Source organism: Grampus griseus (assembly GCF_964374135.1).
Source record: "Grampus griseus genome assembly, chromosome: X".
Taxonomy (NCBI): Eukaryota; Metazoa; Chordata; class Mammalia; order Artiodactyla; family Delphinidae; genus Grampus; species Grampus griseus.
In genome coordinates, this window is record NC_138999.1 from 8943205 (window position 1) to 8970228 (window position 27024).

General features: G+C 44.5%; 1 protein-coding gene across 1 annotated transcript; it reads left to right on the forward strand.

The window, feature by feature from the left end:
• The first annotated feature begins 5540 nt into the window (after positions 1-5540).
• On the forward strand, positions 5541-22234 carry MSL3 (MSL complex subunit 3). Its single transcript, XM_082681711.1, has 13 exons — positions 5541-5678; positions 6905-6987; positions 7390-7485; positions 7820-7920; positions 8722-8807; positions 9353-9475; positions 10275-10435; positions 11209-11367; positions 12889-13151; positions 13819-13928; positions 17754-17853; positions 18214-18298; positions 20878-22234. The coding sequence occupies exons 1-13, from the start codon at positions 5577-5579 to the stop codon at positions 20975-20977; spliced, it is 1569 nt and encodes a 522-aa protein (XP_082537837.1). The 5' UTR covers positions 5541-5576; the 3' UTR covers positions 20978-22234.
• The last annotated feature ends 4790 nt before the right edge of the window (positions 22235-27024 follow it).

Genomic DNA, 27024 nt, shown 5'->3' on the forward strand with positions numbered 1-27024 from the left:
GCGCGTCCGGAGCCTGTGCTCCGCAACGGGAGAGGCCACAACAGTGAGAGGCCTGCGTACGGCAAAAAAAAAAAAAAAAAAAAAAAAAGCATTGCAACTTTTGTAAAAGAGTAACTACAACTTTGTATCAGAATATTCCCTAACCACAAAACACATTGTTACAATGTAGGTCTGCATATCACCCAAGACAAAAGTAACAAAATAGTATCTACTTGCAAGGTCAAACTTAGGCCATAGGCTGTTACAACTCATCAATGGGCTGTTCCAGAGATTCATTTAAAGTTTCTTTCTAACATTAAAGAGCGATTTCAGTTGAAACTGTATCATATATGGTCATTAGGTTTACCCTTCATTCACAAAGCCTATTTAACCCTGAATACATGCGAAGCACTTCTTCAAAGTCACCAGCGCTTACGTCTTTATGTCCAGGTTAAAAAAGAAAACGCATTCTCAGTGGGAGGGCCATTTCACCAATAACACCCAAATGAGCAGTAAAGATCATGCTAGGTGCCAGTAACTTAACTCTCTACCACTGCACAAGAGGTGTGATCAGGGCAGTTTGGGCTGCACCAGGATTTATTATACCGCATAACAGGCAGCATGGACTTAGGCAGCGCGGTTGGTTAATTTCAGTGAGCCAGGGACGCAACAATGTATCAAAGACCCAGGCAAGCGTTCCCGCCCTAGCATTTTACACTTAGACCACCGAGGATGGCTGGCTGCAGCACTTAACCGACATTCCCACGCAGACAATAAAGACCAGTAAGAAAGAGGAGCGCTTTTATCACATCCACCCCTCTCTGGGCGGAGAGCAGGGGATCTTTCCTTCCAGATGTGCTCGCCCCCGCTCTTTCCCCTCACCATGAAAACTTCTCTCAGTGGCCGGGACTATATCACATGTCCATGCCCGAAAGGTTAACAAAAGTCAAATACGCTCATGTAATCTCTGTTATATCATTTGTCACCAAGAATGGTAACTTAAGATGATGGCTGGCTGTTCAATGTCTCATGATATTTTCAGGAGTAATCTAAACAATTGTTAAGAACAAGTAAATTAAGGAGATGTACGATAAAGATTTATAAGTGTACTTTTCAGCAATAATCATGCCTTATGGTATATTTGCTTAAGAATAGTTTCCAAACTCTTTTTGGTAACTTAAAACCTTAAAGTTGGATGAGATAAGTTAAATGAAGGCTAGTCATTGAACATCTAGATCATTTCCAAGTAAGATAAAATACTGCAATGTTAATTACTGAACATAGATTTATCCACTTTTGGCTTTCTTTGGCAGAGGAACTGAAGATATTCGGTTCTATCAGTAAGCATATTTTGTGCCACATTGAAAAATTACTAAGAGGAAGAATATACTTCTAGAAACTGTGAAAAGTATTTATAAATTTGCCAATCCACAGAATGCTAGTGTAACAGTCCACACTGATCACTTCTTAGTTTTCACTAGGAATAAAGGATTCTAAAAGGTCAAGAATTCTAATAAATATATGTAATTAAAGCCAGTTAGAAATAAGAAAGGTGAGAGGAAAGAACTGTGTGTCTGTAAACTGAACTGGATCCTGAGTTCTTCTAGTTTCCTCAGATGTCTGGCTGCAACTCTCCAAACTAATGTTTCCAATCTTCTCCCACTCTTCTGATTTCAAATCACGAAGAATATGACTGCCCTTGAACCTCCTTGGAAGGGATGATACCAGGTCCTTCTCACTACCCAGATCACAGACAAATTTCAGGGAATTGAACCTGGGTACACATCCCCCAATTAAAAAGGGCTTCTCCAGAATCTTGGAACTGCACGCCAGCTGGAGATGTAAAATTAAAATTGACTAGAGAGGTTCCTCCCCAGAGGCAGATGGTATCTTGAGGTAGACAGCTCTCCCAAGATCACAGATCAAGATCTTTATCCCCAATATGAAATCTTTATTCCTTTTGCCTTCTTGCTACTTGTGTTTTCTCTCTGTTGACGCATGGAAAGACAATGCTCCTTAACTCCGACCACTATCGCTGCATCTGCTGCTAAGGCCATAACTATACAACACAAGTCCTGAGACTTTCTTGCTAAGGTGGTTTAGATAAAAGAAGTGCTTCAGATTACTTGTTGGCTGATCAAGGAGGAGTCTGTACCACAGCAAATACTTCTGCTGTATCCGGTTCAACACCTCTGGTATTGTAGCAAATACAGGAAGTTAACAAACAAGCCACTTGGCTAAAACGGGTTGATGCCCCTTCATGTGCATTCTTTGACTGATTTGATACCAACTGGTTTGATCCATGGGGCCCTGGTTAAGGAGGATACTTCAGTCTCTCTGTATTATCTTCCTAATAGTCCTCACTGTAGAGCCCCTGGTGTGCTGTGTTCTCTCAATGGTCTTAAATGCATGGTCACAGCCATCAGCAGTACATCAGATGGTCTCACTGCACTTAGAGAAACAGAAACAAGATGAATAACGAGATAAACAGCAAAAACAATTCTTCCACGGATCTGACATCAAAACCTATGTGAGTTTCACAATGAGACAAGAACAATTTTACTCTTTTGGTGACCGAGAGTGGCGCTAATACCAAAGTTTTGTTCAATCTCTCCCATATGAGAGGATGACCAAAAGGGGAGAACTGGGGCTTCCCTGGTGGCGCAGTGGTTGAGAGTCCGCCTGCCGATGCAGGGGACCCGGGTTTGTGCCCCGGTCCGGGAAGATCCCACATGCCGCGGAGCAGCTGGGCCCGTGAGCCATGGCCGCTGAGCCTGCGCGTCCGGAGCCTGTGCTCCGCAACGGGAGAGGCCACAGCAGTGAGAGGCCCGCGTATCGGGAAAAAAAAAAGGGGGGGGGGGAATAACAGTCTAATTAATTAAACAAAGAGGCCATTAGACCGAGGTGGCTCTAATGCCTTGGCAGTCTAGGTAAGCAAACCAAAATCTAAGCCTGTTAGTTCCTCAAGGTTATGAAATCAAAATGCTAAGGACAACCAATCACAAACAGCCAACTGGTCTTTATGCTGTAGCCAATCAACACTTGCCTTACATCTGCCTTTTCTCTGTGAAAGCCTCTCCCTGAGCTACTCACAGTGTGGCACTCCTAACCACATCTGGTTGGGTACTGCCAGATTCCAACAGATTTCTGCTCAAATAAACTCTTAAAATGTTTAATATCTTCAGTTTAACAAGAGCACTTCCACTCGGGAGCTTTTTCTGACACTCTCCCTCCTCGTAGGGAGATGTAAACACTTGTGTCTGTTCTCTTCCGGGCCAGCTTTATCAGAGCACTCATGAGGCTTGCACTTGCTTGCATGCTCTGCCCCTCCTGAAATGTGTCCTCTTTGAGGCCAGGGGTAATATCTGTATCCTACTTTATGTGTCTAGCATCCAGCACACAGGAGGCTCACACGAAGGCATTTACACAAAGGCATATACAGTGAATAGACTGATTTATTCCTAAAACAACACTGAGGTAGAAGCCACTATTATCTTCGCTTTAAATGTAAGAAAACTGCATCACAGAGAGGCTAATCACTTGTCCAAGGTTACACATGAACTAGGAAGTGACAAGTGTGGGACTGGATCCCAGAGCCCACCATGTTCTTTACCTTTACCCACAAGAGGAAAAGATGCTCTACCCGCATTAGACATGGAGAACTCTCTGGTGGGTCCTAATCTGGATGAGGGCTGCAACGGGTGTTCCCATTGGTGGGATTCGTAGCTTTTATGATACTGAAGGCTTTTGCATTCTTGGACTTTTTGGGGAGACGGGGAAAAAGACATTGCTCAAGGACATAAGGGGTAGAAATGGAGAGAAACAAAAGAAAGCAGCCAAAGTTTTGCTGTGAAAGCCTAGAATCTGGAGAGGAAATCTCCATTCACCAGCAAGAAAAATAAAAACATTAATACTTTAGTTATGGCTTAACCATGACATGCAATTGCTTGTGCCCCAGAGCTCCCCCTGCCATTTACCGGGAACACCATCGTCAAAATCTCGTCCCTGATAAACCACAACCTGAAGAGGAATCATGACTCCAGTTCTGGCTTCTCCACTGTATTATCCCAGACACAGGTCTTCCGTGGCTTCCCCCAACCTGTCCCTCCTCTGATAGCCCTTATTCTGGCCAATGGACCTAGCACTCACCCAACTGGTTATGCCAGAAAATCTGGAAGTCTTCCAAGATTCCTCCTTCACTTTCCACCTTCACATTCAATTGATCTCTGAGTTTTGTGGATTCTATTTCATAAATCCATAATCTATCCAATCAGTCTTCACTGTATGCTAAGAGTGTGCAATGATGAACTGGATGAGATTCCCTCCAGCCCTGCCTTCCCAAGCTTCAAGGAGTTGAGCATCTTAAAGAGGACATTTTGCAAATGAACAGCCCTCCTACTGCAGAGTAGTAAATGCAAGAAATGGATAAATAGAGGGCTGGTGGGGTGGGGGAAATCCCGGAGGGGTGTATCATCATCTAGGGAAGCCTGAGGGGTTTTCTCTTGGCTGTGTCCAAAGTGAAGTCTGTATGTGTACCAGGAACCCAGTGAAGGCGGAGGCAAGTGCAAATTTCTGGAGTCAAGAACAGAGCCCAGAGTGTGGCGGACTGGCAATTCACTACCACCCCAGAGCCTCAAAGCTGGTCTCCAGTTGGGTCTTAATTCAGCAACTACACTGCCTAAAGACTTTCCATTCCTCAAAAGAAAACAAACCCAGCACCATCTTTCCTGTCTGTAGAGGTCTGCCCTTCAAGAAGCGTCTCCCAGCATTTGTCATTCGTCCTGAGCATCCCCTCAGGTACCTGCTAGTACAACACCTCTCACCTGTAGGGAGTTTTCGGTGTACAGTATTGGAGAAGACAGAGCTTGAGGGAGCATCTCTGCGAGTTCTGGGGGTTGGAAAACCATGGAACGACCTGGTAAGGACCCATCAGCCTCGCCGCCCACGGCTCACCCGCTGTCACTGGGAGCCTCCAGGCCTGCCACCTGCTTGTCCTGGCCCCGATATGTCCCAGTGCTTTATTCACTCTTCCACCACCCTTCGCCCCCCGCCCAAGGCCACTGCCCATCTAGACCCGACCCCAGCCCGACGTCCTCCCCGCGTGGCCACCGTGCTCTGCTAAGGTGGAGGATGCGGCGCGGCCAGGGAGCTCCCGGAAGGCAGCCGCCGGCCGGCTTCCCCACAGCCAGTGCCCACCCCAGACGGGCTCTCTCCTAGCGTCTCCCGTCCCCCGACCGGAGAGCGGGTGTCCGGCGCGAAGACCCTGTGGGCCCTGCTTCGGCCGCCTTTCCCAGGAGGGCGCGAGGGGCCGGCCGCTCTGCGGGCGGACCTCGGCCGCGGGCTCCCCACTCGCAGCCCAGCGGGGACTCGCAGGGGCGCGCTCGATCGGGAGCGCGCGCGCCCGGCTGCTCCGAGGTCCGGCAGTGGCGCGAGGCGGGCAGAGGCGGAGCCGAGGGCGGGCCGGTCGCAGCCTCCGCCAGTCCCCGCTCCTTCCCCACCACCCCAGCAGAAGCGCGCCACCTCCCCGCCCCCACTCCCCTCCCCCACCGCGCGCGCTCCTCCCGCCCCGGAGCCTCGCCCTCCGCCACGATGAGCAAATGAGCGCGAGCGAGGGCATGAAATTTAAATTCCACTCAGGGGAGAAAGTGCTGTGCTTCGAGCCTGACCCCACCAAGGCGCGAGTGCTGTACGATGCCAAGGTGCCGCCGCGGAGGGACAGGGAGGAGGCGCGGGACGGGGACCCCGGGACGGGAGGCGAATGCGGATGCGGGTGTGGACGGCGCCGCGGAGCGGGGGAAGTGGCGGGGCCCGGGTGCTCCCTGCTCGCGGCTCCTCGGCCTGCGCGGCGCCACACGGGCGACAGGGGGCGCTCTCAGAACACCGCGCTGGGGAGCCTGGGCCCGGGCGCTTCCGCTTCCGCTTCCGTCCGGTGCCTGGGGTGTACTGGCGCCCTCGGAATATGGTGTGCGAAGTCTTAGGCCGGGGAGCTGGCAGCGGGGTCCGCCTGTCCAGGAGATCGCTGGCACACAGCTTCTGCCTTGCGTTTAGCCCCTCATTCTGTGCGATCTAGTGCCGCGTGGGCTCCCAGTCGTGTCTAGGCTCGCCCCCTCCCGTAGGCCGCGACCCCCACCCCGAGGGCAAGGTTGCTCGGCTGTCATAGTCCTTCGGGGCCTTGCAGCATTTAGGTTTTCAATCTCCGTGTCGCGCCCCGTGCCTGTCCGCCTAAGTCTCCGGGGCTCGGGGGACGTTGAGCCACATCTGCAGCAACTAAGGTCTGAACGGCCAGAGGGAGTTGGCCTCGCACTCCGGGAGTTGGGGACTAGCCCCGGGCCCCAGGTGTGTCTGGGAGGTGCTGCCCTTTGGGGGATTGCCCAAGCCTTCCGGGCTCTACATTTTACTTTCGGACTTTACCCCCGCTGCCCCCGTCTCAGTGTTCTGTTTGCTGTGCTTCCTCCCTCCCCGCCTTGAGTCTCCCCAAGGGTGACACACCCCATCATTTGCCCCAGGCGTTTTCCAGGGGACACCGTTGGGAGGGATGGCGTTAAGCTGCGAGCCGAACTGGACCTGGACGCAGCGGAGCCCAGGAGACTACAACTCCCAAAGGTCTCTCGGCTGCAGCTCGCTTGTCTAGCCTGTACCCTTTTTAGTTAGTGACAGTTCGGCCGGCCAGTGGTTTCGGAAGCTGCACCCGTTCTCACACTCAGAGACCAATCGGGGTGGTTGGAGGGATGCTTCCTATTTTGAGGCATCCACTCAGAAAAAAAAATGGAATTGAAAGGAAAAATGTTTCAGTCCAGCTCTCTGTCTAAAAAAGGAGAGAATGCTTTCTTTTCTTTTACGAAAAGGTCTATGATTTAGTTTTTCTGATTCAGCTTCTAATATTCTCTATGCTCTATCGTTTGTGGACGATATTTCCTGGTTTCAGATTGTCGATGTTATTGTTGGGAAAGACGAAAAAGGCAGAAAGATCCCAGAATATCTGATCCATTTTAATGGTTGGAACAGAAGGTGAGTGTACTTGTTAAACCGGCCTGAAAATTGATCACCTCTGCACAGGAACATTGCAAACTTCTTTGTTAAGTTCTAGAGACACTCCTAGGAAAGTTTCATTTCCTGTTTTTGCTTTTTTAAAAAAATCAAACCTTGCCTACTCTGAAGAATGATTATTTCTAAGTCGATTATATTTGGATTCTCTATGGGTAATTTTGGAAACCCCAGTTGCTTCTGTGTCTGAATGAGTTCCGTTTTCAGTTTATTTACGTCTTTTTTGTGATTTTAAAATATTTAAATAGTTTTCTAAAATGTACGTAATTCTGAGACACATCTGTTCCTGTGAGGTGCTTTTAACATTTGTTTCATATCAAACTAAAATAATGAATTTTACATTCTTTTCCTTTTTTGTTTGATTAGCTGGGATAGATGGGCAGCTGAAGATCATGTCCTTCGTGACACCGATGAAAATCGGAGATTACAGCGTAAATTGGCAAGGAAAGCTGTAGCTCGCCTGTAAGAATACAAAGAGCCTATAAATGTTACTCAGTGTGTTTTCTTTTAGTGTTTAGACTTTTTATGGAATAAAAGTTCTAAAATCTGGTAAACATGGTTTCTTAAGTAATTTTACATTTTTAAAGTGTGTTAGCGAATAGTGTTTCTATTGTATTCGAAATAACTGCTGTGCTTTCAGAGAGGTTATTGTGTAGTATTCTGAAGTGGAGGTTACCAGTTCTGTTTTAAAGTTTAATTATATCTTAGGTACTTAAGAATTACTGTTATTGTGTTTTGGTTTTTTTCTCAAGACCAATATCAGTCATCGTCAGCATTTCAGTTGTGTTTGTTTCAGGAGAAGCACAGGAAGAAAGAGGAAGCGCTGCAGGTTGCCTGGTGTGGACTCTGTCTTAAAAAGCCTCCCTGCTGAAGAAAAAGATGAAAATGTTGAAAACTGTGAGTGGCTTGACTCATTTTCTCTGGTTAAAAGGAGTTTTACCTAGTTCTTTTATACCGCAGGATTGAGGGGGAAGATTCATTCGAATTACAGACAGGGAAACATTTTAAGCTCATTACATAAAACATTTGCCCCTTTTGTTGGTAACAATTAAAGTAGCAGTCAATAAGTTTCTAATTAGACTTCATCAGTCTTGCACATGACCACTGCCTTCTCAGCCAGTGTCTTTATATGGACCCCTCAGAGGTGCATTCTCATGTTTTCTTCTTGGTACATTGCTCCACTTATGAATGCGCCAGGGAACCATAGGGTCCTAGGTGACTGAACACTTGCAGATCATTTACCTGTGTGGTTTTTGCATTCCCTTGAAATTGGTGTTATATTTTTTCAAAATAAATTTCTATTCTAAAAGGTACAGTAATTGTGTTCAGCGTTTAAAATTTATGCAGGATAGGGCTTCCCTGGTGGCAGAGTGGTTGAGAGTCCGCCTGCCGATGCAGGGGACACGGGTTCATGCCCCGGTCCAGGAAGATCCTACATGCTGCGGAGCAGCTGCGCCCGTGAGCCATGGCTGCTGAGTCTGCGCGTCCGGAGCCTCGGCTCCGCAACGGGAGAGGCCACAACAGTGAGAGGCCCGCGTACCACAAAAAACAAACAAACAAACAAACAAAAAAATTTATGCAGGATAGTAGTTTATTATTACCAGCAGTAGGACATGCATGCCACCTTAAAGAATTGTAAACATAAGGGTTAGGGAAGTGTATAATGCAGGTTTGCCTGGTGTTTTTTGTTTTACCTAGCAATAAGCAGTTCCTCTGATGACAGTAGTGAAGAAAAGGATGAAGAAATAAGTGAAGAAAGTGATATTGAAGAAAAGACTGAAGTGGTATAAAGTTTTTATTGTAAAAACTCTTTGTCTTTGGCATATATTTTAGTGGTAAATTCCTAGTTGTGAAATGTTTTTTTTAACCAAATATTATAAAATTGTACTTCATATATAAGGGGAAATAGCCCTTAACCCTTACTTATAGTTACTGTAAGAACCTCTCCATGGCTCTTCATACCCATAAAGGGTTTTCACAAATCATAGTTACCTCTTTCTTTCCAGTGAAAGTGTGAACTTTTTATAATGCCGATTAAGTATCAGAGTTTGGCATATTCTGTTTGCCTGTCTACAAAGTTAACATGAATCCCACTGGTAAAGTTAAGTTGGGAAGAAGCAAAATAATCATTTGCAGTGTGGTTAGTGGCCTAAAACAAGTTAACTTTTGGCTTTTAATATACTTTTCATTAGAACACTTGGCATCATTACTGGTGTAAATGTCGAAGATTAACTGGGTTTGTTTCATTGTAGGCTGTCCTTATGTTAGTCCTTCTTTGGATATAGACTCTCTGTTTTAGGTAGCTAAAAATGGAATTGTGATATTGCAGAAGGAAGAACCGGAGCTGCATGCAAAAAAGGAAATGGAAGAAAGAACAATAACTATAGAAATCCCTGAAGTTCTGAAGAAGAAGCTTGAGGACGATTGTTACTATATCAACAGGAGGAAACGGGTATACAGGGATAACATATAAAACATGGATCTGTAATAGAGCTTTCATTTAGCTGTATTTTGCAATCTTAAAAAGTTGAGAACCTTGGAGGAATGAAATTCATATTTTAAGTTTTGTACTGAGTCGGGTTTTAAACTTCTCTGACAGTACTGTTCTGCTGATGAAAGTGTGCAGTCTTTTCCAGCCCTGGCTGCCCATTAGAATCTTCTAGGGAGCTTCGCAAAGTCCTGATGCCTGGGCTTCAACCAAGAGGTCAAGGTGAAATTGATTCTTGGTGTTGGGGGTGGCAGCTGTGGATATCTTAGAGGCTCCGCAGGTGGTTCTAATGGATCACTAAGCTGAGAATCACTGCTTGCATTTATTTTAAAAATTATTACTATAATCTACATGGGGATATGATCAGTAGAAGAAAAACGTCAAAGAGCTTCAAAGCACATTTGCTTAAAAAATTATCTTCAAACACAATTGGCTTTATTTTTGAGCTTCAAAAATGATGTAGAGGGCTTCCCTGGTGGCGCAGTGGTTGAGAGTCCGCCTGCCGATATCGGCACGGGACACGGGTTCCTGCGCCGGTTCGGGAAGATCCCACATGCCGCGGAGCAGCTGGGCCCGTGAGCCATGATGGCCGCTGAGCCTGCGCGTCCGGAGCCTGTGCTCCGCAACGGGAGAGGCCACAGCAGTGAGAGGCCCACGTACCGCAAAAAAAAAAAAAAAAGATGTAGACAAGACCACTGTTTCTTGGAATGTATGGTTTATACAATGGGATGTATACATCAGATGTTTATATTTTTGTTAACAGTTAGTGAAACTTCCATGCCAGACCAACATCATAACTATTTTGGAATCATACGTGAAGCATTTTGCTATCAATGCAGCCTTTTCAGCCAATGAGAGGCCTCGCCACCATCACGCTATGCCACATGCCAACATGAATGTGCATTATATCCCAGCAGAAAAGAAGTAAGTAGGGGAGGGATGGTTGGCGTTTCATGGTTCGCTTCGGGTATTAGAGAAGTGACTTCCATTTAGAACAAGTAACATGTCTCTGTTTCAGTTATTATGAATTCATTTACTATAGCACTTGATGATTCACGTAATAGCCAGTTTAATTTCAAAATATTGTCCCTTTTTCGGAATGTTCAGTAACTCCTTAGGTATGTGGTGTGGATCCATTGAGTATATGCAGTGCCTCAACACCTGGAGTTTTTTTCAATGATGTAATTTAGGGAGATAACTCTTTTTCTTCCTTGAGAAGAACCAGAATGGGGGATGAGAATTTTATCGAGGCTTGTTTACAAACAGGTCTTTAGCCTAGTCTGAGTAATTGTCCTTATAGCTTGCCTTGGGCACATGAGCCAGCAGGAGTAGAATCAGACACGTAGATTGTTCAAGTTTAAACAGGTGTGTTAGTTCGTCAGGACCGCCCCCTTCAGCTCCTGGTGATTGGGGTCTGTCCACCTTCTGCAGCACAGACTGCTTGGGCTCCTTGTGTGGCACTGGGCATATTCATTTGTGTTCAGTGTGGTAAGGTAAAATTACTTATTGCACTTTATATTATAGATCTGTGTTCCCATTTAATTCTTTATTATTAGCATCTACAGGCTAACTTTATTTTTTACACACATAGGTATAGTATATAGCATTTAAAACTCTTCCTTCTTAAAATGTGCAATTTCATTGTGACATTTTGGAAAGTTCTTTTATTGCATCTCTAATCTCTTTAATCCTCGCAGCGTTGACCTTTGTAAGGAGATGGTGGATGGATTAAGAATAACCTTTGATTACACTCTCCCATTGGTTTTGCTTTATCCATATGAACAAGTTCAGTATAAAAAGGTGACTTCGTCCAAATTTTTTCTTCCGATTAAGGAAAGTACCACAAACACTAATAGGTAAGTTAACTTGCAGTTCAACCATCAGATATCATCAATGAAATAGCTAAATCTGTTTTTGAAGATTTCCATTGGATGCTATGGGGCCAACACGTTTGGAGGAGGGAGTAAATTGCAAAGCGCCCATACTGGTGGTTTTCTTTTTTCCTGGGTAAGCTAAGTCGTCATTCACTTGCAAATGGCTCTAAAAGGTTTTACCAAGTGAAGATTTCAGTGTAGAGAAGTTGGCTCTCGTGTAGCCATCCTGTGCTTTCCAAAGACAGTTGGGTGAAGAGAGCACGGCCTGAGAAAGGTAGATGTGGGTTTGAATTTGGCTCCCTCGCGTATAGGTTGTGTGGCTTGGGGAGGTGTCTTCTGAGCCTCTTGCTTTTGCCTCTGTACGATGGAAAGAACATTTGCTTCTGTAGGTAGTTATTAAATGAGGACGTTCCTAAAGGGCTGGCCACCTTTGCCCTTCAGGTAAGGTTAGTTTCCTTCCCGGTCTGCTGTGTCACCACTTTCTTCCCTCAGTGGCCAAGCATTTCCAAATATATTTTCTTTGGCGGGGTTGAAAGTCCCCCAGCCTGAGTCTATGCCTACATCTGTGTAAGCTACTTCCCTCTCCCCCGAGGCCTGTCTTCCTCAGAGTGGTCTGTTCTCATGATTTCCACTCATCCATCTCTTGCCTGTTTACCATCTGCCTTTGTCTCCCACCTCCCTCTGCTCCCAAGGGGCACTGACAGCCTCCCACTTGGTGTGCCATGTGTCGGCCACCTTTCCTCCCACCCCATCCCTTTCCTTCCGGGTCCTGTCTCCTGGTTGTCTGCCTCATGACCGTCTCTTCTCAGCCTGCCTTCCTTCCCCATTGGTTCCACCCCATTTGAGAGGCCTGTGTGACTCACTGGGGACCTGTGTTGATGTCCCCATGCCCTCCTCCAAACCTCGAGGTTCCTAGTGTCTGGGGTGGACCGTGTGTTGCCACAAAATTTGGCCGATGTTTATGGCGTTTCTAATCTTACCAGTAGTTACACTGTGATGAGATAATGTGGTATTATTCTCTCCACCAGGGTTTCTCAACCTTGGCTCTACTGATGTTTTGAACTGTATCATCTTTTGTGGTGGGACCGTCCTGTGCATTGTAGGAAGTTGGGCAGCATCCCTGGGCTCCACCCATTAGATCCCAATGGCACTTTCCCAGTTGTGACAATCAAAACTGTCTCCAGAAGGTGTCAGTGTCCCCTGGCAGAGTGGAATCACTCCCAGTTGAGAACCACTGATGAAAACAAGTATAAAAGGGCATCCCAATCTTTAATGCCAGTGTGCCTTGAGAAATTATTTAAAGGGTTAAAATGATTTAATAGGTTTAGTTACTTTTGAAGAAAATATTCGTTTTGGCACATCTGGAAGTGAAAGTTTCTAAGCCTCCTGGAGTGGAGTGGAGGGTGTGTTTACTGTGGGAAAGAAGACGTTGAAGAACCCCTCCAGGTTTTACAGAGATTCTGTGGGCCAGGCACGTGTGACGTTCTCCCCTGTCTTCCGCAGGAACCCAGAGGAGCTCTCTCCAAGCCCACCTTTGTTGAATCCATCCACACCACAGTCCGCAGAGAGTCAGCCAACCACAGGCGAGCCAGCCACCCCCAAAAGGCGCAAAGCCGAGCCGGAAGCCTTGCAGTCTCTGAGGCGGTCCACACGCCACTCCGCTAATTGCGACCGGCTGTCGGAGAGCAGCGCCTCGCCTCAGCCCAAGCGCCGGCAGCAGGACGCGTCTGCCAGCATGCCCAAGTTGTTCCTGCACCTGGAAAAGAGTAGGTCCACTCCCCGTGCAGGAAGGCTCCGCCGGGGAGAGCCGATGTTGCACTTCGTGCTCCTGAAACGACTGCAGCCGGCAGGAGGTGCTGGGGGAGAACAGGACGAGCACAGGGTCACATCCAGATTCGCCTGCTCAGCTCTGGGAATTTGACTCCGGAGTTCGGCCCGCCTGAGGCTCATGAGGCATTGTCCCTAACCTACCCTCAGCTATAGCTAGGAGAAGGGAGCCCCACGCCTTCAGCTCCGCAGCGTGGATCCTTGGCGCTGACCGGTTAGAACTGGCCCGCAAGTCTGGTAGCAGCCCCTCCCCTCAGCCCTAATCTGCCGGTACTGGGCAACCGATAGTTACTTCCGGTCCCTATGGATTTGCGTCTGCTGGGCGTGTGTTCATATCAGTAGAATCGTACTATATGTGGCCTTCTGTTTGCGGCTTCTTTCACTTAACATAATGTTTTCAAGGTTCATCACATAGCATATCTCAGTACTTGATTCCTTTGCTTTGCTTTTTTCCGCCAAATAATGTTCCAGGTATTGTCTTTAATAGGGAAGTCTTATTGTTAAAGATTAATAACGTCTCTGCTGCTTGTAAAGGTCTTCCAGCAATCTTTAATTCAGTAACTGTGTGATTTACAAGTGAATAATTGACATCTTTTCCTTTTGAAGAGACACCCGTTCATAGCAGATCATCCTCACCCGTTCCTCTGACCCCTAGCAAGGAAGGGAGTGCGGTGTTTGCTGGCTTTGAAGGCAGAAGAACTAATGAAATAAATGAGGTAAAGAGTTAGTGCCTGCTGTTCATCCCCAGTGGGTCCTTCCTTCTGTGGTTTCTTAAATCCTGCAGGAGGAAGTTGGGTTTTCTTAGAAGAAGCATTATGTTACTCTTGCTGCGGATAGTAACAGAATTGTTCATATGATTGTAACGTATTTGTGGTTTCTAAAATGAGACAATGGTTAGGACTCCAGCCCTACACTTAACATTCATCTTTTATTTCAAATAAGTACAAGTATTGAAGTGTGAGGATTTTCATTTTATGGAACAGTTATCAGCACATCTTTTCTGCAAAAGGCCAGAAAATAAATATTTTAAACCTTGTGGGCCACACAGTTGCTGTTGAGCCTACCCACCCCCGAAGCATCCACAGGCACTCTGAATGAATGAGTGTGCTGCAGTCCAATGAAACTTTATTCATGGATGCTGAAATTGGAATATCAGATAATTTTTGTATGTTATGAAATATTCCACTTTGGGCATTTTCTCAATCATTTAAAAATAAGAAACCCATCCTCGGGACTTCCCTGGTGGCACAGTGGTTAAGAATCCGCCTGCCAATGCAGGGGACACGGGTTCGAGCCCTGGGCCGGGAAGATCCCACATGCCGCGGAGCCACTAAGCCCGTGCGCCACAACTACTGAGCCTGCGCTCTAGAGCTCGTGAGCCACAACTACTGAGCCTGCGTGCTGCAACTACTGAAGCCTGCGTGCCTAGAGCCCACGCTCTGCAACAAGAGAAGCCACAATGAGAAGCCCGCGCACCGCAACAGAAGAGCAGCCCCCGCTCGCCGCAGCTAGAGAAAGCCCGTGCGCAGCAACGAAGACCCAACGTGGAGAAAAATAAATAAAATAAATGAAATAAATAAATATTTTTTAAAAACCATCCTCAACAGTAGTATTATCATCATCCCTTTGAGGGCATGCTATATGCCCGCATTGTGCCAGGCGCTTGACCTAAATTACCTCGAGTTCTTGAGAATAGCCTCACCACCAGAGTTCCATTTTATGGATGGGAAAACTTGAATTTAAAACTATTTTTAAGGCCAGTTAACTGAGGTAGGTAGTGAGTGTTTCAGGAGTTCGGGAGATGTCTTAGCCCACTGGGGTATTCTGTGAATCTCACCTAGGAAGTGGGATTTTTCTTGTTTCTGTGCATAGGGAATGATGGCTTTACTAGAAAGAATATTTGATGACAGGGGTCGGCAAACTTTTCTTATACAGGGTCAGATTGTAAATATCTTCAGGGTTGTGCACCAGCGTGAAAACAGTATGGAAAGTTCACAAATGAATGAGTGTGCAGTGTCCCTCCAAAATTCATTCACGCACGCTAGTAATTGAATTTCATATGACTTTCATATGTCGTGAAGTATTATTCATTTGATTTTTTAAAAACCATTAAAAACGTAACCGTGGGGCTTCCCTGGTGGCGCAGTGGTTGGGAGTTCGCCTGCCAATGCAGGGGACGCGGCTGGGCCCGCAGGCCATAGCCGCTGGGCCTGCGCGTCCGGAGCCTGTGCTCCGCAGCGGGAGAGGCCACAGCAGTGAGAGGCCCGCGTACTGCAAAAAAAAAAAAAAAAAAAAAAAAAAAAAATGAAACCGTTCTTAGCACATGGGGGTTGGATTTGGCCCAAGGGCTGTAAGTTGGCCGACCCGTGCTAGAAAACTCAATTTGTGTTACAGTGATGTTGAGGGAAGATTTAGGAAATTCCTAGTGCAAGCAGTCCCTGATTTTCCATTTTTCAGACAAGAGGGCCCTGCAAGTGTTATTATTTATGGGGAATCATGTTTCTTCTAGAAGACATCTGAATATTGAGGCACGGCCATTCCCTATCTGGTCACTGGTGCAAGGCCGCCATCTAGTGGTTATAGGTAGAGCTGTAAGCTCTAGTGAAAAAGGATTTCTAGTCAATGCGTTGGAGTTGGGCAGACTCTCAATGATTCGTGAGACCTTAGTGCATTCCCCCTCCATAAGTGCCTATACTGGAGTATGTTTTCCCCAGGGCTCTGCATCCTGACCACCTGAGACTCACTCTCCCAATGACGTTCACTGCCCCACCACATGAGGAGGGTCTGGACTCACATTCCTGCTTGAGATCACAGGTGGTTCCCGTGCACACCCCAGTTAAGAATCCTCCACTAGAAACCTGTTATTTTCCCCCATAATGCATCTTTGATAAATAGGAGATGATTCACTGCACTGAGATGCAAAATTGAGTGAGGTAGACTGGCTTGCTAACTAACCAGATGAGCTGCTTTTGCACACGTGCACTTCATGCCTCCAGTGATCTCAGACTCCCCGATGTTCACTTTGAGTATCATTGTCGAAAACAGTTCCCGAGCTTCAGCTGTGTGCACCACGGGGTTAGGTGCTGGGGATAGTGTAAAGGTGCTGAAACTTACTCCTACCCTGAGCCTTGTACAGCTCAGAAGGGTGGGGTCAGTGAGGCAAGGGCTGAAGCCCAGACATTCTGCATGGAGTCATATGGAACCGTGGTGGTACTTGTTAACTTCTACGATTTCATTTGATTAAATTGACTACATCATCAGCCTTTCTCGGGTCGTTTTGGCATCCTTCTGCTTGGTCTTGTAGAGGGTTTCCTTTGACGCTACTATTTCCAGATTAAACTTGACAGATCTCAAAAAGCAAAACAGCAACTCAGGAGAAGTGTTCTATAATTTGCTGAAGTATTTCTGTGGAAGCTCATCAGAGAGTTTTGAAATTCAACTCTTACTTCAACAAAAGCCCCAAATCCACCCACAGTTCTGAAATTCAAAGCGAAGGAAAAGAAATCAGTTACCAGGGTTGAAGTCTATTTTCACTTGATTCAATGGATGAAATTAGGTTCCAAAGTGAATCTAACATAGCAGAAAATTAGACAACCTTGAAACAATGGTAACATCATTACTCAGAACATCTTTGGATCACTTTTTATTGCTTCACTGTCTAAAAAGCAGAATTTTCAGTAAAGGAAAAGGGGCAAAATGCCCAAAACAGTTACAGCTAATTTACAGGTAGTGGCTATTGAAAATTAGAAAATAAAATATTTCCCTAATCTAATTTTAAGTCTTCCTTCCTCATTTTATTTAATTTTATAAGTTTGTGTTATTTGATATAGTGGCATTTTTTTTTTAATTTATTTATTTATTTTTGGCAGTGTTGGGTCTTCGTTGCTGCACGCGGGCTTTCTCTAGTTGCGGCGAGCGGGGGCTACTCTTCGTTGTGGTGCATGGGCTTCTCATTGTGGTGGCTTCTCTTGTTGCAGAGCATGGACTCTAGGTGCGCGGGCCTCAGTAGTTGTGGCACGTGGGCTCAGTAGTTGTGGCTCGTGGGCTCTAGAGCGCAGGCTCAGTAGTTGTGGCACAGGGGCTTAGTTGCTCTGTGGCATGTGGGATCTTCCTGGACCAGGGCTCGAACCCGTGTCCCCTGCATTGGCAGGTGGATTCTTCACCACTGCGCCACCAGGGAAGCCCAAGTGGCATATTTTTTTCATCGTCATACAATTTGTCATAATTTTTAGGTGGTTAGAAGTGTCTCCATGTTGCCAAGGAAGGTGGGATGGCTTCAGAACCTCCACATTGGTTTCTTGTCATTGTTTTGTTCCACATTTGGTTTCCTCCCATTTTCTGATCCAGCTGTGAGGCAGCTCCAGAGGTGCCAGAGGGATGGGAAGCTTGGGTGTGGAAATGTGACACTTGATGGGTGATGTCTTTCTGCTGGCCTGAGAATGTCAATGTGTATGTGTTTCTGCCGGGATTCCAAATGTTCAGATCTGTTGGTAGTGGAGTGTTAAGATATAACAACAAAGCATTCAATCTGCTTTTCCCAGGTCCTCTCCTGGAAACTTGTACCCGACAGTTACCCGCCAGGTGACCAGCCACCTCCACCCTCTTACATTTATGGGGCGCAACACTTGCTGCGATTGTTCGGTAAGAAATCCTGGTCCCTGCTTTCTTCTTGCCCTTTTTATTTTCTTTTTTGATTTTAACACTTATAAGCTTATGTACCTCTTGTGGTAATTTTGGCGTCTAAGAAAAATCATTAAATGTTGATCTCAAAAAAAAAAACACTGAAAGAATCTTAAATTTCATAAAAATTGTGTTTGTAATGTTTGTACTACTACTCTGTTTTTGTGTTCAGTAAGAGTTTTGGTGTTGCTCGGCAACGTAGATGTTAATTTCAATTCAAATAAAGACACATGGGGCGCCAGAGGATCCCTGAGTGTGTCCTACTCATCGCCAGATTCTGCCGATTGATTGTAAATGGTTTTGCTTTTATTTTTAATGCAGTGAAACTTCCAGAAATCCTTGGAAAGATGTCCTTTTCTGAGAAGAATCTGAAGGCTTTACTGAAGCACTTTGATCTCTTTCTGAGGTATTGTTATTAGTTTGTCAAAACTTACTCTGCCACCTTATATATGACTTTTCTGAACTTGTCTTCAGCAGATGTGGATGCTAGCTCTGTGGTATTTTAAATGGTAGCAGTATTACCCAAGTATGGTTGGTTCTAACAGTAATTGTAACATGGGGGTTTGGGGCTATTTTTTTCATAGTTTATCTGGTTTCTAAGTGAAGGGTATTCAATGTACGGAGGTAAAATTTTTTGGTGTCACTAGAAGAATCCAGTTGGATAACCATGTGAATAGAAAATTAATTTTCTAAAGAAGTGATTGAGGTTGATAATAATTTAATTCTATGTATTTTATTCAGGAGTACCCTAAGTATGTGACTTTTCTTTGTTGCATGTATATAAACTAACTTAAATTTACAGGTCTGATTTTGGTGTCTGTTTTGGAGTTAAGATAAATGTGCTGATAGTTTGTGAGTTCGGAGAAAGGTATTGTTTCCTTCACCTGACAGAGCCAGTCATTTTATTAGCGTCAGATCATTTGTCCCGAGGCTCTCTCCCCTCCCCCGCATCTGGGGCTGTGGACCCCAGGCTCCATTATGCCTGTGGCCTAACTCTCCCACCCAGATGTCTATTGACCAGTTCCTCTTGGCGTTCAAGGCTGGTTGTCACTCTGCCTCACCCAGCTTGTCACATCTCCCTGACCTGTTTCTTGATTCTCTTTAAGGGGGTACCTTTTCCTTGTATTTAGTCCCCAACCTGCAAGAGCTAATCAAGTAGGATTTACCAGAGTGGAGACCACTCCAGCCAGAGAAATGGGTCTTGGAGTTTTTAAAAGATATTTGTGTGGGTATTTTGAATAAAGTATCCAATAAGTGGAATTAGACTTTATAACATTTTATTAGAAACAAGTTTCAAAAACGCTCTCTTCCCCTCCAGCCTCCCCCTCAAAAAAAGCCACAGTTCTGTTTGGCTTCAACATTTCGTTAAGCTGAAATCAAATAATGCCAAAATGAGACAGCTGCAAGTTAGCATAGGAGAGGCTGCTGATTTTGAGTTATGCGCAATACGAAATAGAAATTAGGGTTTTAGAAGGTAACTCAGAAAGATTTACAAATAAATATAGTACGGTTGACCCTTGAACAACATGGGTTTGAACTGCACAGATCGACTTATATGCAGATTTTTAAAATGGTAAATACTGTGTAGTACTACATGGCCCATGCGGTTGGTTGAGTCTAGGAATTTGGAAGAACAGTGGCTATGGAGGGCCCAGCTGTAAGTTATACAGGGATTTTCAACTGTGTAGGGGGTCGGCGCCCCTGACCCACACATTGTTCAAGGGTCAGCTGTAATGGGTTTTGAAAATGTATCCAAAGACGTTAACTAGAGAATCAATGGATCAGTAATTGCTGTAGGAAGGGTACACTCAAAGAAGACAGAGTTATCTCTCAAATGAATTTTGATTTGGTTTTTACTAAAGAAGGTATTGCAGAGGTTTATCCTTATCTTTTTAGGAATTTGGACAGGTGGGAAGAGGCAGGGGAAACAAACAAGGGGCTAATTACTTAGCTTACTAGCTAATGTGGCCCGTGTGAGAATGTTTTAGCCATTCATGGTGAAATATTTGATACTTCAGAGTCAAGGTAGTACCTCTGTGTTGCAGATTCTTGAGTGGCTACATTTTAACATCCATCCTTAGTCAGGCGTAAGCCAGTGCTGCTTACCTATTTTGGTGGAACTGCAGCACCTTTTGGCATGGCAAATTGGGCCACAAAATGCTCTTCACTAATTAAACCATTCAGTTCTGATTTAACTTAGGCCATGTAAGTACTGTGAATTTCTCAGGTGACATTTATTGAGTTTATAATTGATTTTTTATAGTTTTTTTGTTGTTGTTGTTTTTTGCGGTACGCGGGCCTCTCACTGTTGTGGCCTCTCCCGTTGTGGAGCACAGGCTTCGGACGCACAGGCCCAGCGGCCATGGCTTACGGGCCCAGCCGCTCTGCGGCATGTGGGATCTTCCCGGACCGGGGCACGAACCTGCGTCCCCTGCATCGGCAGGCGGACTCTCAACCACTGCGCCACCAGGGAAGCCCCTAAAGTTTGTTTTTAAAAGAGGAAAATGTGGGACTTCCGTGGTCAAGTGGCTAAGACTCCATGCTCCCAATGCCGGGGGCCCGGGTTCCATCCCTGGTCAGGGAACCGCATGCCACAACTAAAGATCCTGCGAGCCTCAACTAAGACCTGGCGTAGCCAAATATAAATAAGTAAATAAAGAAATGAGGAAAATGTAGAAATAGTCACGAGGCCTTTTTGCACAGAAGTGATTATATAATCAAGACTGCCACCTAGTGGAGTTTATGTTCTATTTCTGTTTGTACACTTGATAGTGAAAGGATTCCAATGAAATAGTCATTAACGTCGAAGCCGGATATGTGCAATGAAAGTAACCAGTATATAGACATCAAGATTATATTCATTTTTTTTTTCTATCTCATACAGAAAAGAGTGAAATGTTAGAGTGGTTGGAAGTTAAAATTTTGCTTCTTGGTATTTGGCCTTTGTTGTGGTGATCATAGAGGCTATTTGTTTTCTTGTTCCAGGTTTTTAGCAGAATACCATGATGACTTTTTCCCAGAGTCTGCCTATGTTGCTGCCTGTGAGGCGCACTACAGCACGAAGAACCCCAGGGCGATTTATTAAGGTTTTGATGGTTCTGGAAGAACAGCTTCTCTATCTAGCTTTGCACTCTCCGTTCCCGATAAAGAACTAGGGAGTTGGTGGGCCTTCCTTACAGGCAGAGCGAATGCGACACTCGCCTTGGGGGTGTGTGGCAGAGGCGGGCCCATTTGTTTGAGTTGCTTACCTACCGTAGTTATTTCTGTTAAGGATTACTTCCTAGGTACCTGAACGGCCTCCAACGTGTGACCCTTGCCACAGTACATGTCATCTGTGACAGCGGGCAAAGAGCAGCTGTGTTCACAGTGAAATGTTCACGAAAGTGTGCGTAGGTTGGGCTGTTTCAGTAGATGGAGTTACTTGTTAGCAATAACCACATTTTTTAGTTATTTGTTAGCATTAAACAAAATTGTTTTGCAAACCGTTTTCATTCCTGTGATAAGGCTGAGCAACAAAACATTAGTTTTGCTTGGAAACTAAAAAGTAGTCCCGGAATATTTTAGAGGGGGTTGATATTGATGGCAAAAGAAAATTTGCAGCTATACATTTGCTTGTTACAGTTCCTTTTCTATAAAACCTTAATTTTGGTGATCTAAATAAAGCATTGCCTGAATGTTTGAGATTTTATAGCTACACTTGGTTGTGTAATGTTATAGTTCCCTTTCTGTAGGATGTTATTTTGGGTGATCTCAAATAAATCATCTTGTTGGAAAGAACCAAGAGAGAGTTTTCACTCTGGTCTTGTCCTCTTTCTTCATTGTAGAAAAACAGCAAGGTAACTTTGATTCATAACTTTTTTGTGTTTTATTTTGTTTTCCCTTTGTGACTTTTTTATTAAGGACTTTTGTTTTCCTTTCCTTCTTTGATTTTGCCTGACTAGAAGGTGGTTACTGGAAGTTGGGATAGCTCCTCGCTGGTTTGGGGCCAACGTATTTATCCTCTTCCAACATTACCAGCTGATGGTCTCTGAAGTCATCCTTCTAATCCTCACCTAAGTCTCTCACATGCCTGCCCTTTTCCCCAGGATATTTTAGAAAGTTCCAGCTCTGTTTGAGGGATACCAGTACCATACAAGCCTTGAACATAGCATCTGCATTTTCTCGTAGCTCGGTTTAGTTGACCTTAATTTCCAAAGATCACTGGACATGAACGACAAGAGCCACAGGGAGTTTCAAAACTCTCTAAATGGTTCCATCAAAGAGACTTCTGTATACACTGACCCGTGAGAATCAGAACCTCGAAGTCGAGTAATGTCATCTTAGTGCACATAGTTGCTAAGCAAACGTCAGGTTTTGGCTTCTAACCTGGAGTAGCATTTGGGTTCGTGCTAGGTTTCATCTCCATTTGGTTTATGCAATGCTTGTTTAAATCTGGTGCACCTGCAGTATGCTCTGAATTGTTGAAAAAGTTAAATCAGTAATTATTCATAGCCTGGAAAAGAAAAAATTTTTCTTTTATTAAGAATCTACTTGTTCAATGTCCCCAATGAAATGAACACAGACTGTCTCTTGGAACATTTATATAGTTATATACCTTGAGTTTACAATTAATGCATTTTCTAATAATGAACAATTATTTTCTTCCCTTAAAGGCATTTTTCTGTGTGTGTGTGGCTTGCGCATGCGGGATATTAGTTCCCCGACCAGGGATCAAACGTGTGCCCCCTGCAGTGGAAGTGCAGAGTCCTAACCACTGGACTGCCAGGTTCTTAATCACAACTTCCCTTAAGCTGACTATTTGTACCTTAGGTTTGATTTAAATAACTGTTCAAAGTATTATCCCTTTATTGTATATTGCTAATAATTTTTCAAATAATTCATCAGTTAAAAAAATGATTTAAATGTCTAGACTGGACTTCCCTGGTGGCGCAGTGATTAAGAATCCGCCTGCCAGTGCAGGGGACACGGATTCAAGCCCTGTTCCGGGAAGATCCCACATGCCGCGGAGCAACTAGGCCCATGCACCACAACTACTGAGCCCGTGTGCCACAACTACTGAAGCCCACTTGCCTAGAGCCCGTGCTCCACAACAAGAGAAGCCACTACAACGAGAAGCCCGTGCACCGCAACGAAGAGCAGCCCCCGCTCGCCACAACTAGAGAAAGCCCGCGCACAGCAATGAAGACCCAACGCAGCCAAAAATGAATAAATTTTTAAAAATTAAAATAAATTTAAAAACTTTAAAGTAAATGAATTTAAATGTCTAGACCATCCTTATAAAAATTAAACATTATCCTTTTTTTGTCAATTTTTATAGTTACTTTCCTAAACTGCCAAATCTTGCAGTTAAGTATCACATCATTGGATTAATGTCTTCCTTTTAAGTTGTTTAAAGATGTATTGAAAGTATTTCTATAACTTGTGTGTCATATCAGTTGTACTAGGACTTTGAAAAAAACATGTGAGAAGGAAAAAAACATTTCCGAACAGAAGTAGATTGTAAAGCATTTCATAGTACAGTGTATACAAAAAAAGAAAAATTTACCATTTTACAAAAGTTGACGTCTGTCATTAGGTTATTTTATCAACTCTGTAGACATTTGAGCAAGTGCAATTACCCTGTTTTGCCATTATTTTCTTAATAACTCAGTGGCCCCTGCCCTTTAACATTTAGCCAAAGGTAAGTTTATCTGAACATTTACTGACAACTGTGGTACCAAAAACTGCTAGGTATTGAAAGATGAGAATGAGTAAGGCATTGGTGGGGGGATATAGTTAAGAGAATCTGTACAGCCATACCACTGTTATTTTTACTAACCAAGTTAAGTTAGGAAGTGTGTTACTTTAACCAGTTCTTAATTTTAAAAAGTATAATGTAACCATAAATGGCAACATTTCCCCAAATTAAGCTCGTCCAAGAAAGAATGGGTAACTCTACTCTTTTAACTGGTGTGTGGATGTCAGTTTAGGTGGGTTTGATTACTAAGTTTTCACTAGTTATAAAGTCTGGCAAGATGGTGTTAAGGGACTTGGTATCCATTGGGAAAAGAAGTTTCAACATTAAAATTAAAAGCAGTAACCGGGGGGGCTTCCCTGGTGGCGCAGTGGTTGAGAGTCCGCCTGCCGATGCAGGGGACGCGGGTTCGTGCCCCGGTCCGGGAAGATCCCACATGCTGTGGAGTGGCTGGGCCCGTGAGCCATGGCCGCTGAGCATGCGCGTCCGGAGCCTGTGCTCCAAAACGGGAGAGGCCACAACAGTGAGAGGCCCGCGTACCGCAAAAAAAAAAAAAAGCAGTAACGGGGAAATCGTGTTTTTATACCCCAATGAGATAAGACTCCCCAATACACCAGTTAAATCTTTTTTTTTTCTTTTTTAGGAATTGGAGAGACACTTTTTTCTAGCTTCTGCTTGTCTTATGCTTGAGCCAGATTCTTCCAGATGTTCATTTGGGACAAACCCTTAGATAGTGCATTTTTTTGATACATTTATTTATTTTTATTTTTAGCTGTGTTGGGTCTTCGTTTCTGTGCGAGCGCTTTCTCTAGTTGCGGCGAGCGGGGGCCACTCTTCATCGCGGTGCATGGGTCTCTCACTGTCGCGGCCTCTCTTGTTGCGGAGCACAGGTTCCAGATGCGCAGGCTCAGTAGTTGTGGCTCACGGGTCCAGTTGCTCCGCGGCATGTGGGATCTTCCCAGACCAGGGCTCGAACCGTGTCCCCTGCATTGGCAGGCAGATTCTCAACCACTGCACCACCAGGGAAGCCCTAGATAGTGCATTTTTAAGCTGATTGAATTATGTTGGTTTTACCTAGTTTCAGTAAAAACAGGATGCTATTCTCCGTGTCTCTTTCTTGGAATACATCTTATAAACTCAAAGTGAATTTGTAAACGGCCATTTCTTTGCTTCAACTTTCCCTCTGATTGGTGTAAATAGCGGGACCAATAAGCAGAATATAAGTCCCCAGTGAATGTTTTCAAGGCCTGGGATGATGTGCTTCCCCAGCTCCACTCCCTCTGTACATTGACTGGTGCATCAAATAGGAGGCCGGCCCAGATCATCTTGCTGAGATTATACATGTTGCCAATGTACCTCTGGCATCGAAAGCATACGTATTACATCTGTCCTCAGCAAGGAATACAATTACTATAAATGAGTGAATAAGCAAGAGTTCATGTGTTAGTGAACAGTCAGGTTGTGGACTCAAGGGGATGGTGGGGATTTCTGAGGACAAAAGGAAAAGCAATGAAGGATCTACTTCAGAAAAAGAGGATTGGGGCATGTTTGCTGGGTGACTTGCAGTGTAAGCCTTCCCTTCATCTCCGTAGGAGACCGCGGCCAAAATATCAACCATTCACTTCATGCTTGAGGAGATGGATTTGTGCTTTTGACCTTCTGTGGAGATGGATTGCCAGGCTGAGACTTGCCTCCAGTCAGGTGGGGACAGAGCAAGGATACCCCAAGAGTTGGTAACATCAGGTTCCTGTGTTCTTTCACTCACCAAAAGGGGTCCGGGAGGAGACAGACACAAATGGCCACATATTGTGTGATTCCATTTATGTCAAGTGTCCAGAAGAGGCAAACTATAGGAACAGAGAGTAGATCAGTGGCGTCAGAGGATCGGGAGAGGAGGGAATTGGAGCTGACTGCTCATAGGTCTGAGGTCTCTTCAGGGTGATGGAAATTTCTGGAATTCGTTGTGATCGTTCTCCCACTCTATGAATTTACTAAAAAACACTGAATTTTATAGTTTTAAAAGGTGAATGTTATGGCATGTGAATTATATCTCAGTTAAAACAGGGAGATCTAGGGATTGGCTATGCCTAAAACTCAAAAAAAAATACAGCACGGAAATCCATTTTTGAGAGCTGAAAGGCTGTTTGATCTAATACTCCGGCATGCCTCATTGCCCAAGGCAGGTAAGGCTCCTTTTCTCACTACCCTGACTTCACACTTCACCTGAAGGTCAGAAGATCCAGGGCTGTGCCTTCATACAATGTCCTTCTTAGGCAAATAGGGAGTTGGCAGATTTCAAACTTCTTTGACTCCCAAATTCTTCTGCATGCCAGGGCATGAGGAATAACTATATATTGATATTCTGATATAAGCCAAAAAAGGTTAACAAACAGAGAGATTAGTGACAGCAAAAGTAATGTGAATTAAGAATAATGCAAACCATAGCCAGTTCATCTTTTCAAGTCTTCCTGTTTTCGAGTTTCTTTGCAGCATCAATCTTCATCCTTCCAGAAGGTCATAAAAAAATCATAGGAGGTAAAGTGCTCAACTGTGTTTTTCTATTGATTTGTACTTTTCTCATTCAGATTTACAACTTTCAGTGGAATGATTTAATAAGTCATTTAGGAGATCTGCTTTGGCACAAGGTAAATTACACCAGCCTGCAAGTTCTATTTACTGTTCAATCTTCACTATTGTAAAGGTGACTTTTGAGAAAATTTCAGGTCATCAGCCTCCATTAGTTGCCCATTATTATCCAGAAAATAATTCTGGGTGAGATGATTTGTGAACTGTATAGAAACATACCTATTAGAGTCAGAGGATGGAGGCTGTTTAAATATGTTCGGGTGGTACATAAAACGAAGTCTGAAAACCAAAATGCACTATTAGAGGGAAAACCTAGTAAGATTTTCTTTTGATATATGATAATCCATCTTATCTTTTATATCCTTTAGCACGTAAAACTTAACCAGTCATAGCATTAAAACCCTTTTTTGATTTGGTGGTCCATAAGAAGCCATGGTGTGGTAGACAGATTGAAAAATTTCTAAATCTTTACACATACACCATCTCCCTGTCCCTAACCCCTGAAATGTAAATTTGCGGTTTCTCTTATCAAGAGGTAGAATCTAACATATAATATTGTAACTCAACTCCACTTAAATTTTCAAAAAGATTTTCCTTTCCCCTTGAATTTGGTCTGGGGTGTGTGTGTGTGTGTGTATAAGACTGACTTTCAGTAGATCTCAGCAAGAGAGCTGCTTTGCTACATACAAAACCCCAACTAGTTTGGCTTTAGGAGTTGCTTTGGCCAAGAAAATGTGCCAGGATCGATTCACTTCCCTTCTCTTCCTTAGAACCTTGCTGAGATGTGGACAAGCCCGGGCTAACCTGCTGGA